The sequence below is a fragment of the Cyanistes caeruleus genome, chromosome 8 (genome assembly GCF_971803275.1).
Source record: "Cyanistes caeruleus chromosome 8, bCyaCae1.hap1.1, whole genome shotgun sequence".
NCBI classification, from domain to species: Eukaryota; Metazoa; Chordata; class Aves; order Passeriformes; family Paridae; genus Cyanistes; species Cyanistes caeruleus.
The window spans coordinates 19,878,255-19,896,875 of NC_141708.1; the positions used below are offsets into that span (position 1 = coordinate 19,878,255).

At 43.2% G+C, this 18,621-nt stretch overlaps 1 protein-coding gene across 2 annotated transcripts in view; it reads left to right on the top strand.

The window, feature by feature from the left end:
* TLL2 (tolloid like 2) overlaps positions 1–18,621 on the top strand; it is an 85,801-nt gene that overhangs the window by 61,113 nt on the left and 6,067 nt on the right. For both annotated transcript variants that reach the window (XM_086899028.1, XM_086899029.1), the window contains exons 10-18: positions 1,574–1,676; positions 4,468–4,584; positions 8,037–8,182; positions 9,129–9,324; positions 12,557–12,682; positions 14,388–14,548; positions 15,922–16,102; positions 17,392–17,517; positions 18,339–18,466. In XM_086899028.1, coding sequence (XP_086755154.1) covers positions 1,574–1,676; positions 4,468–4,584; positions 8,037–8,182; positions 9,129–9,324; positions 12,557–12,682; positions 14,388–14,548; positions 15,922–16,102; positions 17,392–17,517; positions 18,339–18,466 — 1,284 coding nt within the window. The remainder of the gene's footprint in view (positions 1–1,573; positions 1,677–4,467; positions 4,585–8,036; positions 8,183–9,128; positions 9,325–12,556; positions 12,683–14,387; positions 14,549–15,921; positions 16,103–17,391; positions 17,518–18,338; positions 18,467–18,621) is intronic.

Consider the following 18,621-nt stretch of genomic DNA (forward strand, 5'->3'; position numbering starts at 1 on the left):
GTTAGATAAAATATGCTGCAATCTGGGGTCCTGAAGGGAGCTGAGGAGCTGTGAGTGACATCTGTGGCCTGCCCCTGTCATGCAGGCATAATGTCCCTGTCAGGGAACTCCCACTTCCCGCCATGAAATGCCAAGCCCCGCTGCACATCAATCACCCACCCTGTCCACTTTCCTCCCAGCTCCTTTTGTTTTATTGATCTTCCTGTAGAAATTAAATCTTTCCTTAATCCAGCAACACCAGCCCTTCAGGCCTGTCACGCCATACCAGGCTGCAAGAATGAGCAGCCCAGCTTGGGAGCTCCTTGGCAGAGTGACTTTGCTGAGGATCACCCTCAAGACATGCTTAAGACTCAGACTCGGACAAAGAAGCGCAGAGCTCGTTTGCCTGGCTCCAGGACCTGTTTCTGTCACCTGCAAGCCCAGTCCCATGCCATGCTGAGCTCCTGCCATCAGCTGCAGGGAGAGCATCGCTGGGGCAAGAGGGCCAAGAGCCGTCCAGGTTTGACAACTGTGGCACTGAGAGATTTGTGGTGTCAGTCTTGCTATAAACTCTCCCTTTGCTTCTCAGCCTCTGCGGAGTTGTGTCAGGAAGGACCCAGCATCTAAATGCTGGACCACTAATGTTAAAAAAGGAAATAAAGAATTGATTCCAGATTAGATGCTTAAATTTACCTGTTTAACCCAATGCAGTGATTGGTGCAAATTCTTGAGTTGTTAGTTGGGAAGAGATATTTGGCTTATAGCATTTATCTGCATAGAAACTGATGAATCTCCTTTTGCTGTCCAAAGTCAGAATACTGCAAAAATGTGCAAAATGTGAGTAATATCATTGCAGACTGTACTCTGCACACCCAACCAGGACTTTGGGGGAGAACATCCATTTTACTATAAAGACATTTCTGTGACTATGTTCAGATTTTGGATGTAAGTAAATTATATGGGTCTAATCCTGCCAGAAGAAAAATATAAGTACACACCAATGGTGACCTCCATAGGTGACTTCCCAGACCAAGGCTGGTGATCCATCTTAGAGAGAAAGGAGACTAAAATAATAACATTTTAATGCCAAGCTCTGTTTGGTAAAGCCACTGAACGCAATTGCATCACAGTGATGGTGTGAATCTGATAGTCAGAATGGGGAACCTAATTAGCAAAATTAGACATTTATTACAAGTATCATTTATATGCAGGTATAGACCCCAAACATGTGTGGTTTGTGACAATGTCTTTCTCTATGATTTTCACATTACTCAAAACTAAAGGGTTTAATTTTAAAAATCCAAACTGGGCTTTTTTTAAAGTAACATTTTACTAACTAAGAAGTATTGCATTTGAATTACAGAGTTGATAGTAAAGGGCTCTCTGCAGTCATACATTGTCATGGTTTCATTAAAACACCTTGAGAAGCCTTTCTTTTTTGAGAAAAAGTGGTGTACAAATCTTCCAAATGGCCCAACTCTCTTTGCTTACATATTCACTTAGGCAGTGCTGTAGTGAAAATGAAACAATCTGCAGGGTCTTCTCTTTAAAGTAACTCCCTCCCCAAAGAGAAATGTGCACTCTCTCCTTGCAGATTATGTTAAATTTCACATCAATGGACTTATTTAAAAGTCGCCTGTGCTGGTATGATTATGTGGAGGTGCGTGATGGCTACTGGAGGAAGGCTCCGTTACTGGGTGAGTGGGTATTTCATTTTAATTGCATTTTGTGTATTCTTCTTGATGCTTTGGAGAGTGGGTGGGGAAAACAAGCAGAAACAAACTTTCCTTTACTTGGAAGGATCCTAGGTCCAGCCAGTGCACTGGTCATCCTTTACTGTCTCTATCCAGAGATGTCGGTGTGCTGTATTCACTCCCAGTGATCCATGTTCTAAGCCCTGTGGTCACAAAAGCTTTATTCCTTTCTTTTCCAGCCTGAGAAATGAGGCAGGGAGGGAAGTGAGCCAGGGCCCTGGCTGGGACTGAAAATGTGGTCTCTGGAGTTTTGTTATTGCTCTTTCCTAAGTCCAGGGAAGGACTGTCAGGCAGTCAGAATGAAGCAGCTGCACAGCTTCCGACCCAAGCTTCTGCCATTATTTCTCATGAATTTGTGTTTACAAATACACAGTGCTCTGTACTTTGAAGCTCTGTAGTCCTAGAAGGAAGCTTGCTAGGCCACGCCATGTCAAATTGTGCAAAGACTCTACTCTGCTCCTGCTCCCAGAGATCTCTAGGAAGTGCATCTGTATCCTCCCTGTTTCTCTGCCTCCTGTTATCATAACTGCAAGTCTTCTGTCACTTTGAGTGGTTCAAGAGTCCCACTGTCTCTGATCCTGATCTCATGCCCTAGGCTCAGTGTCCCAAACATGTAAAATGCAGCATTGCAAACAGCCCCTTCTGTCTAAAAGGCAAGAAGTAATCAAGCTTGGCATCATCCCCAGCTGTGTTAGAAGGGCTGCACCCCATGCTGCAGCACAGGACTGGGCTAGTTAGCATTGGGTCAGAGGGTTTAGGGTGATTTGGGTGTTCTCCTTGGCCCCACTGCACATCCTAACCCTGCTACCAGGTGAGGTGCTGAGGCTGAAGCCGTGCTGCTTCCCAGGTTTCAGGGGACCCACCTTTCAGGGCAGTTGGCACCCGGTTTTACTGCGTACTGCCTATTTTGGGCTTGGCAGCGTATACTGCTGTTCTCTTCTGCATATGTGTCAGGTAACATTGCTCCAGCAGCTGCAACTTAGCTCCTCGTTATTTTTTTGTTCTGCTGAGTAATTTAAAGGTACTTCAGAAGCCAAGCACCTCCCTGTCCCACTAGTGCAGGTGGACTTGGGAGTGTTTCCATCTGGAAGGAGACGCTGCAGGAGTGGCCATGGTTCCCGCATGGGGCTGAGCCCATGAAATTAGGTCAGAAGAGGCAGACAGACGGCAATTCAGCAGGGGGTGAGGAGGGGGATTAGTGTGAATTGTGAAAGCACGGGCTTCTTGTGGAGAGAAAAAATACATGTGTGCTGCATATTTTCCCAGGGAAGTGTGTGAAAACCCAGCCTTTAAATGGTGTATAACTTTTTATGAATGGGCCCTTTATCACACTCTGAGGAGCTTGCTCATTCTCGTTCCTCATCTGCGTTTCCTCTTCTTGACACCCTTGTTAAACTCCAAGTCTAAATCCAAGAGGAAGTTGCTCAGTGACCCTAGAGGAAGAAGCTTTGCAGTGCTGATGCTGTTTTTAGCATTCCCTTTGAGAGTGGAGATGGGGGATGCTATTGATATGCTGCAGGGCTGTCACGCTGCCCCAACAGCACTGGGCAGGTTGGGGGCACAGTGGTAGATGAGTAAGGCTGGGTCTGAAATAATATTTGGATGGTTGACTCTGTAAGGGAAAGAAAAAGTGTTAGTGAAACTGCCATTCCCAGCCAGTTAATGGGAAATATGATGCTGTTTCGAAGGTAAGGCATTAACCAGGTTTTTACCCAGCGGAAGTTGTTCAAAGATGCCTTTGCCTGGTGTTGGAAGGCCAGGATCCCTATCACCACTGTCCTGACTGAATTCAGCCTGAAGAACTGTTTGCCTCTGTCAGATTCTGACTGGGATTCAGCTGGACAGGGTGCCAAGACCATGCTGAATTCAGTGTATTGCCCTGCTGCTGTCAGCTGAAGTGAAAAACCATGTTTGCTCTGTGCAAGCTCCTGACCCAAGTGCAGGTCCCTGCCTATCAGTACATACTTGGTGCTTGCTCTGTTTCTGTGAAGGGCTTCTGGCTTCAATAGAGGAGCCACCACATTGGGGTTGTTGAGGTTGTCTGGACTGAGATGCCATCTGCAGCTGTTCTCTTCCAAGATTCATTCCTACTGGCAAAATCTGGGAGTTTACCAGTGCTGGTACATGCCAGAGAGCTCAAAGCTGGGGGAATCATTGAGCAAAATGGTTCCTGGTCTCTTTCTCTTGAAAGAAATTAAAAGACTGCAGAAGCTTAACCAGGATTTGTTGAAGAGAGAATAAGTGGGTTTTTTTTGTCATCAGCATGGCCATGTCCTACCCTTGGTTTGACTTGGAGTATTTGCTCCTGGGTGCTAAATGCTGAAGGAGTTTTCAAGGGTTAGCAGGTGGAAAGGCCATTTCCTAATGCCACATCTCTAGAAGGACAGGGTCATGTTTCCCCACCATGGTATCTCATTTGCTCAATTAAGTAATCAAGACAAGAGCCCTTTTGAATTTACCATGGCAATAGAGTTTTCATCCAGTTATTATTAACTGGATTCTCCCAGCTGAAGAGAACTTCAATTCACTTAATAATGGAAAAGAATAGGAATTAATGAAAGGGGGACACAGAAACTTATTCAAAAGCACAATTGATGGGAATGAAAGGGTGTTTTACACAAGCACACTCCTTGAACCAAAGACTCTTTGCTTCCCAGAGTCACAGGTGCCCATTATGTTGTTCTGTCCCTCAGGAGATTATAGAGATCCTTATTGTCTCTTTCATGTCTTCTAGGTAGATTTTGTGGTGACAAGATTCCTGAACCAGTAATCTCCACGGACAGCAGGCTGTGGATCGAGTTCCGGAGCAGCAGTAACATCCTGGGCAAAGGCTTCTTTGTGGTCTATGAAGGTACAGCCCTTAGCTAGAAGTCTGCATTGTAGGGAGAAGACTGAACAAGATGCAGGGGTTTTATGGGATCAGCAGGAGTTCTGCTGCACTGTGTGATTAGATACAGCCATGCTCTTGTGTTCATGGGAATTGGCAGATTTTGGGGCTTGTTTCAGTAGACAAGGCACGGATTTTCCAACTAGTTTGTCATATTTTAGGAGGCACAATAAGATGGGAATGCAAAGCAATAGCTACCATACTTAGGCCAGGTTCTCTTTGCTCTAACCAGCCCCTGCAAGCAGCAGTGTGTGGAGCAAGAGTTTCTTTCAGCATTTTAACAGGCAAACTTCTGTTTGGGATCATACATTCTATATCACTTAATACAGATTGTCTTGGGGTGTTTCTGTTTGGTTGGTTGGGTTTTTTTTGAGTTCTCAAATGCAAAGGTTGTTCTTTTGTTTCTCCTTTGTATGTTTTAGTTACAGAAAATTGGTAATTAGCATGTCAGATCTTCTACAGGTCAGGTATTTTAGAAACTTGCATGGCATTGAGATGATGAAACCATTTCAGAGGAGGAGTAATACTATCACAGTCATTAAAAATTAGTAACTTCCCTTTTCCATATAGGCTTGTGTTTTTTGCAGTAATGATTCTAAAATGTATGAAAAGCCCTCATTGTTTTCTGAGAAGCAGGCATTTTTCTTAGAAATACCAGTGGTGTCAACAGTATTGAGGTTGACTGTATTGATACCGACATTGCATCATCTTCTTTCCTCAGCCACAGGAACAAGCATAATGCTGGAATCCCAGTGCCCAAGTGTCCCATAAACTCATGAATAATGATACTAACAGAGGGAAGTGAAGCAAACATGGGACTGTTGGGGAAGTGCAAATAAAGCATATGAGGATTTCACAGCAGTTTGGGGCTAACAAATCTGTTTCACTGGAGAAATATCTGGTTTCTGCAGGAATTGTTGCCCCAGAGACGGAGGTAGCTTGCCTGATGTTGGGTTTTTTTAAACATCTCTCCTGAAAAGCAGCTGTTGCCTGAACCATGTGGTTTGTAACACCCCCCTTATGGTAGTTTGTTGAAATTAGAAGTGATCAAATTAGCGTGTATGGCATCATCCTTCATATTGCTAAATGGTATTGGAAGAAAAAAAAGTTTACATTGGCTGCATTCCAAAGTCACTTTGCAAAGTGACTTTGTTTTCCCTTGACAATTTCCCATATTTCCTGTTGATTAATAAATGATCCCTAAAGAATTCAGTAAATATGAGCTTGCTCCTCTTGGCTTTTGAATAGAGCAACTGAAGGTAGAATGCATCTAGTGGTCGAGCAAACTCTGTATTTTCCTGCCTCTTCGAGAGTGCTTTTTTATATAACCCTTTCCTGCAAGAAATTTCCCATGGTAAGGCTGTGAGATCCATGGCTATGCCTGAGAGCAAGCACAGAGTATGACTGGTGTGAACCAGCTTGTACCACAGGTACAGTGATGGCCCATTGCACAGTTCCATTCTTACCTCTGGATGTTTGAAGGGAATGCTTAAGCACTGGATATCTCAGCCTCCTCTTGTCAGAACAGCAGGTAGAGAGATTATCTACATGTCTCTCCATAATTTATTTGCTGAAATAGATGTTCTAGAAATCTTCTTTAATCCCTATTTCCCTCTTAAGCAAGTTCTGATAATGTCTGGTTTCTTTTGCCCTCTGCAAAGTGGCTTGCTTAGCTGTTTTGTGACTTCTGTGCTTAGGCAGTAAAGGTAGTTTCTATTTCCAGGATGGATTGCATATAAGTTAATTTTCTATCAATTTTTGTCCAAAATCTTTCTCTGCTGCCATTAGTTCCTCTTTTTCTTTTGAACTCCTCCCTCATGTTTAGCACTGCTTCTCTGTCTACTGCTTTAGTGACAGTGCATATGAATGCTCATGCATCTGAACTTTCTGGAAACTGTGGGTGAGGACTGATTTTTGGATTTGGATTCCTCCAAATCTTGTCCCTAAAGTTTTCAGAAGATGGGAGGAAAGAGGCAGGAGTATGCAGCCACATGATGGTAGAATTACTTGATACTAAATGTCAATTTATATAGTGAAAGTGTACTCTTAGTTCAGTCATTCTGTTGCCTTTCTTTCCTGAGATTTAAGATGGGATGATGCTGTTGTTTTGCCCTACAGCACAGCTGACAGCCCCAAATTTGCCATCACTGTTGTCTTCTCAGGCTCTACCAGATGTTCTTTCCATTTTGCTGTAAGGCTCTTCCAAGTATAACTGATGCTCAGCTGTGTCAGTGTGAACTTCTGCAGTGGATAGAGAAATTATTATTTGTTGGCTGACAGTTTCATGGCTCTTAGGAAAAGAAAAAAAGTCCTCTGCTCTTTAGTCCTCTTTTTATTAGGTGGGGGTGACAGTTCTTTAAAGGCTCCTTCAGAAGTTTTCTCAAGCACCACTTGTTGCTCTGAATATATGAATTCAAATTGCAGTCTAAATTGTGCTCTGCAGCTGAATCTTTGTGTGCAACTTTTTGGTGGTGCTTTAGCACTGGTCCTGTAGGAAAGAGGTTAGCTGCACTAATGAAGCAATGCTTTTAACTCAGTTACATTAGCAGCTTACAATGGAAGACCAAGACAGTGTTACCCAGTGCAAGCATTTTGCAGGACATTACAAGGAGAATCATATCTGAATTGCCAATGCAATGCCTTGTGGGGAGAAGCCAAGGGTGAGGATGGTTGATATCTGGCAGGTGTCGCTGCAGTACCATCTCTCTCATACTTTCTGTTGGTGCTTTTTGTTTCCTTGACTTTAGGCACAGCCAAAACATTCATGTGTTTTGTAGATGTGTGCCGTGCCTCATGGGTAGTACAGGTTTTATTTAGCCTGTGATCTTACTTTCATCTCTTACATAGTCTTGCAGACAATTTTGCCGAACTGCTGTTGTGGTCAAGATCTTTACTGGTTTTGTATTAAACTAGACTTCCATTAAATTTTCTATTTCAGTATTTAAATTTGCTCTTATATTTGGCACTAGAACTTAATTTTTCAAGCAGAGCAGTCAGCCTGATGGTCTGGTGGTGAACAGCTCAAGTTGTGCTTGTTAATATTGCCATCGTGTGGCTGGATTCGATTTGATTTGCAACTTCTCCCCCCTCCCATGCCCTCCCCCCAGCTTTTCTTGGTTCCTAATGCTGGTAGCAGGTTTCAAGCAGATATGAAGGTGAGCAGGAGTATGAATTTCACACATTTATAAAAGTTCTCTGTCCCAGTGAGCTCACCTTCTGAGGATATTAGCACAGCAATATAGGAGACACTGTCATAAAACAAAATGTTAGATTTGTAAAAATCCATGACTTGTGTGTTGCCTTTGTGTATAGTAAGCAAGACTGAAACAGATTTGTTGAGAAAGATGCATATGGAGCTGTCTTTACCTACAGAGAAACTTGCAATCTCCTGGGTTTGCTGTTTCTTTTTTATGAAGCTATTTGCGGTGGAGAAATACACAAAGATGCTGGCCAGATCCAGTCTCCCAATTACCCAGATGACTACAGACCTTCCAAAGAGTGTGTCTGGAAGATCACAGTTTCTGAGGGTTTTCACATAGGAATCACATTCCAAGCCTTTGAGGTAAGAAATGTCATTGCATCTTATATTACAGATATTATTTATTTTTTGCCTCTACAAACCCTTTAAAATTAAGTAGAAAATGGTAATAATAATAGTAATAATAAAAGAATCTTTTGACTACTTCAGAGTATCATTTACCTTACCAGATGTTTGCTCAAAGATTTTGATTTTTGGAGTTTAAAATATGCTGAGTTTTCAAAAACTGTTACTCTAGACAGAATGGATTACAAGACACTCAAAAGTGTTGATGATGTCAGATAGGGACTTATGAGTCCTTAAATTTTCACTCTGGTCAAATGGAAGTAAGTGGTCAAAATCCAGGCAAAAAACTCTTATTGGTGTCAGTGGGACTTGTCAGATTGTAGGATGTGGCTCCACAAAGAAACATCATGGTCCCAGGTGGCAGACAGACTTTGAAGAGCTCACAAAAAGTTTTCTTCCAGTGGTTATAAGATGTCTTACCCTCTTAGCTACATGCCAGTGATCAGTCCCTGATTACTGATGTTAACTGTCCTGATTACTGTCCTGTCACAGACAGGAGGGGACAGGACCTTGGTTGGTGCATAAATCTCGTCTGTCCCACAGGCTGCTGTGGCTTGTGTACACTCACCATGCTTGTCCTGTAAAGGGCTGACACCACTCCCTCCCCACAGCTATTCCTTGAACCATTTTGCTTGTAGTTGTTCTGCTCTGTTTCTTACAGCTTCTCTTGCAAAAGCAGTTTGTAGATGGTCAGGGACTGGGTTTCACCACAGGATAACCACGAAGCAGTGTCAGAACTGAGATGTGCCTAGGCTCGAATGCAATTTGAACTGCAGAAGAGCTCAGTGGCAGCTGCAGGAAGTACTTAGTTGTAGCCAGTTGTTTGGGGAGCTGGTCTGTGTCGCTGGGCTGGCTGGAAGAACTCTGACTAGTGAGGTACAGGCACACGCTTTTCCTGTTGCAGGTTGAGTGGCACGATGCCTGCTCTTACGACTACCTGGAGATCCGAGACGGCCTCACTGAGCAGAGCCCGCTCATCGGCCACTTCTGTGGCTACGAGAAGCCAGAAGACATCAAATCCAGTTCAAACAAAGTATGGATGAAGTTTGCATCCGATGCCACCATCAATAAAGCAGGCTTTGCAGCAAATTTCTTTAAAGGTATGTCATCTAATACCTCTCACAAAGCTGGGGACAATTACTCCCTTAAGCTACTGCCATCCACAAATCAATTAATTCTTTCAACCAGTTCATGCATTATCATTCTGTTTACTTGTACTTAGGATTTGTTTGTACAATTTGTTTGCAGATATCGAATTTATGTACAAACAGCTTTGAGAGTGTAGAGGGGGTTTGATGCTGAGGCAGGAGCACCTCCTCCCTGATTAGGACAGAAATCAACTCTGCTGGGGTGGTGTCAGCATAAATGTTGTACAGCTGGATGGAATATCACCTCCATTTAGCCATACCAGAGGACACTGATGTTCTCAAAGAAGTGCTAATACTGCACAAGGAGCGTTAAAAACAGCTCTCTGCTTAAGTTCTATTCCAAAATAAACCTCTGGAGAGAGGGTAAATCTAAATGCAAGTAGTGTCCCAGTAAAAGAATACTGAGACCTTTAGGAGACAAATGTGTTCCTAAACTGAGATTCTCTTGAGGAAGATGTGAAACTAAGATTTTTAAATTTTTTCTTTTTTTAAGAGCTGGACCCTAGAAATGGTCCTTTACCAACATTATGGTGACTTGATAGAGGCAAGAGCCAAATATTCAACTGCTTGGTAAAATACCTGTGGAGCTGCTGAGGGTCAAATGGCTGTGTTTGTGTTAGGTTCAGTGGCACTTGTACAGAAATAATAGTTGCAATGCCAATATTTGGATTGCATAAGTCCTTTATTTATTTCTACCTTAACTTAGTGTGTTAAGGGTGTTATGGTCCCTTTAGGTTTCTCAGATTTTCAGGAGAATGTACTCTGTGAATTAAACTTTATTTCATGAACTTAAGACTTTAAACAAACAAACATGTCAGGGCTCAATCCACTTGGCTCAGACCAGTCTATCCTATGAATTCACTTATTCACCATTCAAGGCATAAACTGTCATAATTTATAACCCATAATTCTTAAAACATGCACTTAAGTGAAAAAAAAAAAAAAAAGGTAAATAAAGTTTAATTCACAGATTATATTGGCCTGTAAATTGGAGAGGTCTTAATGGACTGTGACAAAGAGTGATTGCAAGATCATTGGCAAATACCGTGACATTTGATCTCAGGCCCTGGACAACTTTCACAGTGCCTGGATTTCCTTGTTTAAATTTCTCAGGTTCCATAAAGGCACAGAGAATTCTTCTTCCTAAAGATATTTTGGCTCCTTTCAGGAGTGAACAGTGCAGGCTGACCGTGGCAGAGATGTCTTTCAGAGATGAGCACTGCATGGAAACAGAGCAAGTCCTTCGCTAAAACCTGAGTTTCACCTCAGTTTCACAAGTTTGTAGGGAAAGAAAGTTTTGGTTTTTTTCTTTTTAAATGTAGAAGTGTGTAAACTTGTGGACTAGTACAATTGGAGACACAGGTATTTTCTTCATTCAGGAGTTTTTGCTGGCAGACTAGATCTTTCAGTGTCTGCTCAGATTTCTTATGTTTGAACCAGAAACCATGTAGCTTGGTTGTGGATGTGGATGGTTAGAGCGTTTTAAAGCCCATGCCATTAAATTCAGCTGAGGAGTGAGGTGCTTTTGCTTGCACTAAGCATCACAGTAGTCACAGCTGCACAATTTCTAGCCAGCTTGCACTGTGGGCAGACCTGATGTCTGTGTGCAAAAACTGTGTAGACACACATGCAGGATACATGTGGAGTTTCAAGCTGGAATCTGAAGTCTGCAGTCTCTACCTCCATATCCAGCAGGATTGTGACTGCCAGGCACTCCATGAGCAAAGGGAACAAATTAGATGGCTCTGCAGGCACTCTTCAGACTGCTTCTCATAGCTGATTGAGCAATAGGTAAGCTTTGCCGTAATGAATTGTGAAAGGAATAGAGCTACAATGAGTTAAGGATGGAATTGAATACTATGCTTTGTGAGAATATGCAATGGTAATGTGTAAGTTTTCAGAGAAACTAAATCTGCAATCAGCTTAGAGAGGGTAAGTCATTGGTCACACCCAGGATGCATTGCCAGGAAGATAAGGAGATCAATTATCTCACGTCCACCCAGTCAGGTATGTCTCATGGGATTATCTCCAGGATTATTCTTGTTAGTTATCTTCATTTTGGTGACAAATTGTTTGTATCAATGAAGTCTGTTTTTATATGGTTGAAGTGTTAGTTCATCTACCTGGAGCAGGGGAGAAGAATGAGAAGGAGCAGCAAGGACATGTGGCTCCCGATCCCCTCCTGCCTTTGCACACTCGTGGCTTTGCTGAGTGGGCTGAGTGTAACTTGTAGGGGTACAAGGCAGGAGGAGAGGGGCTTGGAGTGAGCCAGGAAAAGGAAACAGAAAGATCTTTTCTGTAAGTGTTTTAACATTTGTTTTCAGTTTTGGTTTCCCCATACCTAAACCAGCACTCAAATATTTATATTAATTGGCAGTAAATTAAGTTAAATTCCCCAGAATTGAGTCTGTTTGAACGCAGCAGTAATTGGAGGATAATTTGTCTATCTCAACCCAAAACTTTCTTACTCACATGCTTCCTGTGTTCATCCTTCCACGGGAGTGGTGGGCCAGGGAGTGAACCAACAGCTAGGGGGGAGTTTGGCTGCTGGCTGAGGCTAACCCACCACAGCCATGTTAATTAAACCATCTATTAAGGGATGCCTGTGGAATCAGGGCTCAGGGTGAGAAGCCAGTGGCTATCTTTATATTAAAGTATCAGTTCAGGTTGTTGAGACGTGGTTGAAAAAACCCAATGTCAAGGTCTAGGGTGGCAAGACTTTGTGTGCCTGTGCAAAGGCAGAACTATGTGCGTGTCCTGCCAGCTCCTTTGTGGCACCCTGTCCCCTGGGGTATGACCTCCCTCTGCTCCATTACTGTGTGTGCCACAATGGGTTGGTTCCTGGTAGCTCAAGTTACTCAAGAGCATGAGGAGTTTAAAACAAACAAACAAAACAAAGCCAAAAAATGGTGTATGAGAACAAAGGGCAGTGAAGTCTTTACAGGAGACAGTGTTTTCCTGCTCACATCTAAAAAAAACACTGTTGGCTGGCAGCAATGGCAGTCCTTTATGGTTCTGGTGTTGGGAGTGCTTCAGCACTTGTGAGCTTTGCAGCACTGCCTGCTCCACAGTCTTGGCTCAGCAGTCAGTGCTCTGTTCCCTCTGTCCAGAAGGGTTGTGTGAGGAATATCAGGGTGTTTGGGTGGTCAGGAAAGTGCGACTTGCTCTGGTTTTCTCCTGACAGAGATGGATGAATGTTCTCTGCCGGACAATGGTGGGTGTGAGCAGCACTGTGAGAACACACTGGGCAGTTACAAATGCACCTGTGAGCCTGGCTATGAGTTGACAGCTGATAAAAAGAGCTGTGAAGGTAAGTAACCTACAGATTGAGCCATCTGGTTGTAGGATATGTATACAGCTAAAAATGGAATTGAACAGTCTTGGAAGTTATTTTCCTTGTCCCTGCATCCTCTTTATTTCACTTTATTTTCACCCAAATGAATTTTTTTTTGTTAACATCTTCCATTGAAAAACAAGTTTAGGTTAAAAAAACCCTGAGAGTACTCTGATTTATACTGCTAAACATCCCTAAAACAGTCGTCATTCATGGCTGGAGATTGCTGTTCAGACCAGATCTCCCACAGTGCAACATAAGGGAAGCAGGCATTACAACATAACCAAGTGGCCCAAAAGTATTTAAATCTAACACCGAATTTATTTGTTTTTCAAAAAGGAATTTACTTCATATAATAAAATATCAATGTTTTGTCTGCATGCAAAACAGGCTTTTCCATACTGAAGAAAATTTTTCTCCCTTCCTCTTTTATGGAGGAAAAAAGCCTCATGTCTAAATAGAAGCTGTGTCAGCTTTCTAGAGAGTTAATCTCATGCAACAAGTGTTACTCCTGCCAACAACACAGCTGTCAGTGTGCTGAGAATCCATCCATTGTTCTTCTCTCAGAACTCTGTCTGTAGGGACATTTAGGGAGCTCCACATTCTATCAGTGGTGCTCTCAACATCACCCAGTTTTCCCTGACTTCTGCCTTTGTCAAACTGTTTGGGTAAGAGTGCTATTGACTTGGTGAGGGCAGTCAGGTCTGTGCAAAAGGCTTTTTTTTATATATATATTTTTTATTTTTTTTTTTTTGTAATTTCTTGCAATTTTAGCAAGCCAGTTACTAGGTTGCAATAACTTGGCAGGCTTTTTTTTTGTGGGCAAAACAGAAAGGATAGTCTTTGAAACCGTTGCAATATACATCAGAGTAAATTGCTTTTTTTTTTTTTCCTCCAAAACTGCTTGCTTGCTACTCTATATTGCAGCTGCTCCCTTGGGTTAGTCCTCTTAATGCAAAATGATGCTGAGAACAAGACACAGAAAGCTTTTATCCCTGTAGGTTTCGAAGATGTGGTCATATCTCTTTATTCTCAAGAAATAGCAAGAAAAAAAAAATTAAAATTGCTTTGTTGCAAATGGAATTTTGCAGCAAATTGAGGTTTACTCCTTTGAGGTAACAGCCCTGCCTTCCCACAAGAGGATGAAGTTGAGATGTCTTGAATTTTAAAGGAAATAGGATAATAAAGCTAAATCTTGACTTTGCCTTCAACTTTCCCTAGAAAGATGCAATCCAAATATAATAAACCACTGAAAAGTTGACAGGACTGTCTTGCCTAGGATTCCATTATTGTGTAATTATTATTCCATTACTGATAAACTTGCAATAGTAAGGTTTGTAGCACTGAGTGTAGGTGAATTTACCAAGCTGGCCTTTACAGCTGTGTTGTGCTGGTCAAGTCAACCAATTCACAGTAAGCCCGAGGACAGAGATTAGAAAGGAAATCAGTCCTACATGGTGGCTCTCAGGGCCATAGCCTCACTGGGTGTGTTTGAGGGGTGAGTTACAGCAGGTGAAGTTTCTTTCTTCACACTTCCCATCATTTTAAGCCTGTTATGGAGGCTGGGATTTGAAATGTGCCACCAACCAGGATCTGGTTTATTTGCTAGTTAGCACTGTGGCCCAATCTGTGTGTTTGAACAGAACCAAGTAAAACTTGTGTTCATTTATTGCCTCTCCAGCTGCCTGTGGGGGCTTCATCACCAAGCTCAATGGGACCATTACTAGCCCTGGATGGCCCAAGGAATATCCTACTAACAAAAACTGCGTCTGGCAGGTGGTAGCTCCAGCCCAGTACCGGATCTCTCTGCAGTTCGAAGTGTTTGAGCTGGAAGGCAATGATGTACGTAACCAGTCCCTGCATCTCAGAGGTGGGACTACTGGCTAAATCAGAGCTGGATATATCCTTGGGGTACAAGGAAGAGGAGGCTCTGCCTTACTGGTGGAGCTTCTGGTTGTTTTCCCACCCTAGATGTAATTACACCAATAACAGTGACTGTTCTCCTTGAAGTCTGGATTTGCTTTCTCTGTAGAGTGGAAGGATTAAAGCTGTTCTATTATAAGTGGGTGCACTGGTTTAACCCAATCTGGCAACTAAGCACCACACAATTGCTCACTCACTTTCCCACAATGGAATGGGGGAGAAAATCTGAAAGGTAAAAGTGAGAGAAACTCATGGGTTGGGACAAAGACAGTTTAATAGAAAAAGCAAAAGCCATGCATGCAAGCAAAATAAAATGAGGAATTAGTTCACTGCTTCCCATGGGCAGGCAGGTGTTCAGACAGGTGAACTGTGCCCAGGAGACCAGAGCTCCATCACACATAATAGTTACTTGGGAAGACAAACAGTGTCACTCCAAATGTCTCCCCTTCCTCCTTCTTCCCTCTAATCACTCCCACTTTATATTCTGGGTATCATGTCCTGTGGTATGGAATATCCATTTGGTCAGTGAGGATCAGCTGTCCTGGCTGTGTCCCCTCCCAGCTCCCTGAGCACCCCCAGCCTCCTCACTGCTGGAGCAGTACAAGAAGCAAAAAATGGTCTTGACTCTGTGCAACTCCTGCTCAGCAATAATAAAACCTCTTGATAGTATCAACCTTCTTCTCAGCACAAATCCAAAACACAGCCCAGTACCAGTCACCATGAAGAAAATTAAATCTATCCCAGCCAAAACTAGCACAATCAACTTCTTTTCTCTACTAGTTTTGCATAATTGTAGGTATTTTCCATCCCTAATAGGTGTTCTGCCTGGCACCTCCCCAGTGCTGCTTTTGCAGGAAAATAGTTGGAAATTAATACTAGAGTTCTTCAAGGATAAAGGAAGTAACAGTAAGAGAGTCTGTTCTCTGCTGTGCACAGTGGAGTTTGAACAAAGCATTCAGGCCTGAGTTTCCCTGCTATAAATGGGAGCAGTGGCACTTCCATAATTCAGGAGGCTGCTAAAGTTCATTCAACACTGTCAGGTTCTTGTATAAGATGGAAATAATTACTTTTGCTAAATTCAGTGGTACTTTTGCTATTCTGAAAAACACACTCATGCTTTAAGATCAGGGCAGCAAGTGAAGGGGTGAGAAAACTGACAGAGGAGATTTTGGGCAAGTTAGGAGTACATTTGAGTACAAGGCTGTTTCTGTTCCTTCTCAGTGAAGTCCCCTTCCTCTGAAATGCTCTGTTCCAAGGCCACAGAGCTGAGAAATCTCTTCCTCTCTTGGCAGGTCTGTAAATATGACTATGTTGAGGTTCGTAGTGAGCTGGCTTCTGATTCCAAGCTACATGGCAAATTCTGTGGCTCAGAGAAGCCTGAAGTAATCACATCATATGGCAACAACATGAGACTGGAATTCAAATCAGACAACACTGTCTCCAAGAAAGGCTTTAAAGTTCACTACTTCTCTGGTATGTGACTGTATTCTTTCCCTTGCTTAGGTGTCTCCTCTAACTGAACCTCTTGGTTCTGCTGAACTTTCTTCAACATCCTGTCAGAGCCTGGCATGGTTCATTAAATCTAAAACCATGGTTGCTCTGTTCTCTGCCACCTTCATCTTGTGTTCTCAGTGCAGTGTATATCCAGTTTCATAGTGTGGTGTCAGCAAGATGCATGGGTTCCATCAATGCCTCCAGTCCTTCTACAGCAGGAAGTAATGTGGAACCTAACCCTAGAAGTTTTTTCCATCCCTAGAGTATTAAAGAAAAGCTTTTTACTCTGAAACTAGAAGATTTAGAAAATTTCCGGTAGTGTTCTATATAGCAATCATTGTCATCAAAGCAGCATGTACAAGTGGAAGTTTTTCATCCTCTGTTCTCATTCCTTTGTCAGAGATATACCTTGTTGACAGGCAGTTCTGGAGGTTAACTGTGTGCCATTTGGAAGTAGAAATTCAATTTTGTTCTGTCTTATCAGCAGAGTCCTAGAAGTATTAATGCTTTTTGGGAGAATGTTCAGGCAAAACGGCCTTGAATTAAAACAGGTGCAGAGTAGAATCAGGGCTAAGGTTTTGACTTATTAAATCTAACAGGAGGAAGGATGAGGTGGGTATGATTCATCTAGAAATGTGTTTGGGAGTGAGGAGACAGATGAAATTAATGAGATCTAGGGAGGAGGGCATTATCACAGTAGAAACTGAAGATAAACTTCTCGTAAATTAAACTGGACTGGAAACCGTGAGCAGATCCTATGCTCAGAAAGTGAGACTGAGGAGTGCATAGTCCTGAACACACAGGAGTCAAGATCCTGTGGGGCATATTTCAGCTTCATGGAACAGCTCATACCTTAGGTCTTCATCACCTGTCTGTTTATGCTCAGGCAGAACTATTTAGAAATTGAGGCTCATCAGAGCACATAAGAGCTTGAAAATATAAAGTAGATTTTTATCTCAGCTAGTGAATTTCTGTGATGCTTTTCCTGAACTCTGTTCTTAAAGAATGAGATGCTGCTCTAGGTTTCTTTAACCTAGGAGCCTTTAACCAATAAACTTACATTATAAAATAGAGCGCATTTGTGATACACTTTATGGAATGTAAGGCAGTTGAAGAGAATAGATCTGGGCTAAAAATCTGACTGGGCTAGTCCAGCAGTAGAGCTGGAGGTTTGCATTGCTGTCTGCTAGCCTGGGTATGGGGCTCTCAGCTGGTGACTGTGGTAGCCTGTGTCCCTGTCAACTCAATGTTTGTTGGTTTGATCCCAGACAAGGATGAATGCTCCAAAGACAACGGTGGTTGCCAGCATGAATGTATCAACACCTTTGGGAGCTACATGTGCCAGTGCAGAAATGGCTTCATGCTGCATGAAAATGGCCATGACTGTAAAGAAGGTAAAGTTCCCCACTCCTGCCCTCGGGAAAGCCAAGGTACTTCAAACACTGGTTCAGGGTGCTTCCTGCCCTGTGCTGAAAGGCAGTTTGTACAGCATACTAGTGCAAGGGCACTGAAAAAGCCCCAGCTGTCTGAAAAACTGGCTAGAAATAGGACTGTGACCATTCCCTAGTCTTGCTCTCTGTATGCCCACAGGGAATGGACAGGGTCAGGATGAGAAATTGGACTTGCAAAAGGAGCAGTTGGGGGACATCATCATTAGACTGGTCACTGCTGTTTCATTTAATTATTGTGTTTGAGTCAGAAGAGAAAGGATGGGCTGATCTAACCACTTGCTGGTGCCAAGACTAACTTTCTTCCTGCACCCCTGTCCCTGCTATGTGCTCCCATGGCTTTCCTGTATATGGTCTCTGGTCCTTGTCTGACCTCTCCATGAGCTGATACAACTCTCTAAATGGGCAGAACAATGCAAGGCTGAGATAGCACCTGTCAATATTGTGGAGGGGTTGACATCATGGCCCTAGGAACAGGGCAGATGAGGTGAAGAAATGGGAGAATAGATTAAGGGTATGAGGACATAGGTTGGGTTAATGAGGCCCAGGAGAGTGAGATGGTCCATTTCACCATCTGCCAGGTTAGCTCAAAAAAAGTATAGGACAAACCCACCAGAACTATGGAGTGATACTAAAAGGTGGTGTTTGGTGACTGAAGCCTTCTGTGTCTGTGCCCTGCAGAGGGTCTCAGTGGGCAGAGAGGACCACGTAGGGCCCTACAGGGTTGCCACGTGAGACTTGCCCCAATGCAATTTCTCTCTCCCAAGCTGGTTGCGAGCACAAGCTGAGTGGTGCAGAGGGAATGATGAGCAGTCCCAACTGGCCTGACAAGTATCCCAGCCGGAAGGAGTGCACCTGGGACATCTCTGCAACACCTGGCCACCGAGTGAAAGTAGTGAGTAACCAGAGAGCGGGTGTGTGAGGCAAGAAGCAGGCTGGGTTGTGAGGAGCTGAAGTGACTTCCCACCACCACTGTGTGAGTGGGAGGCTGGTGCCCTCAGGTCCCATTTGGGGCTCTTGGAGGCAAGTTTCCTGGGAGGCTGCCCTGGC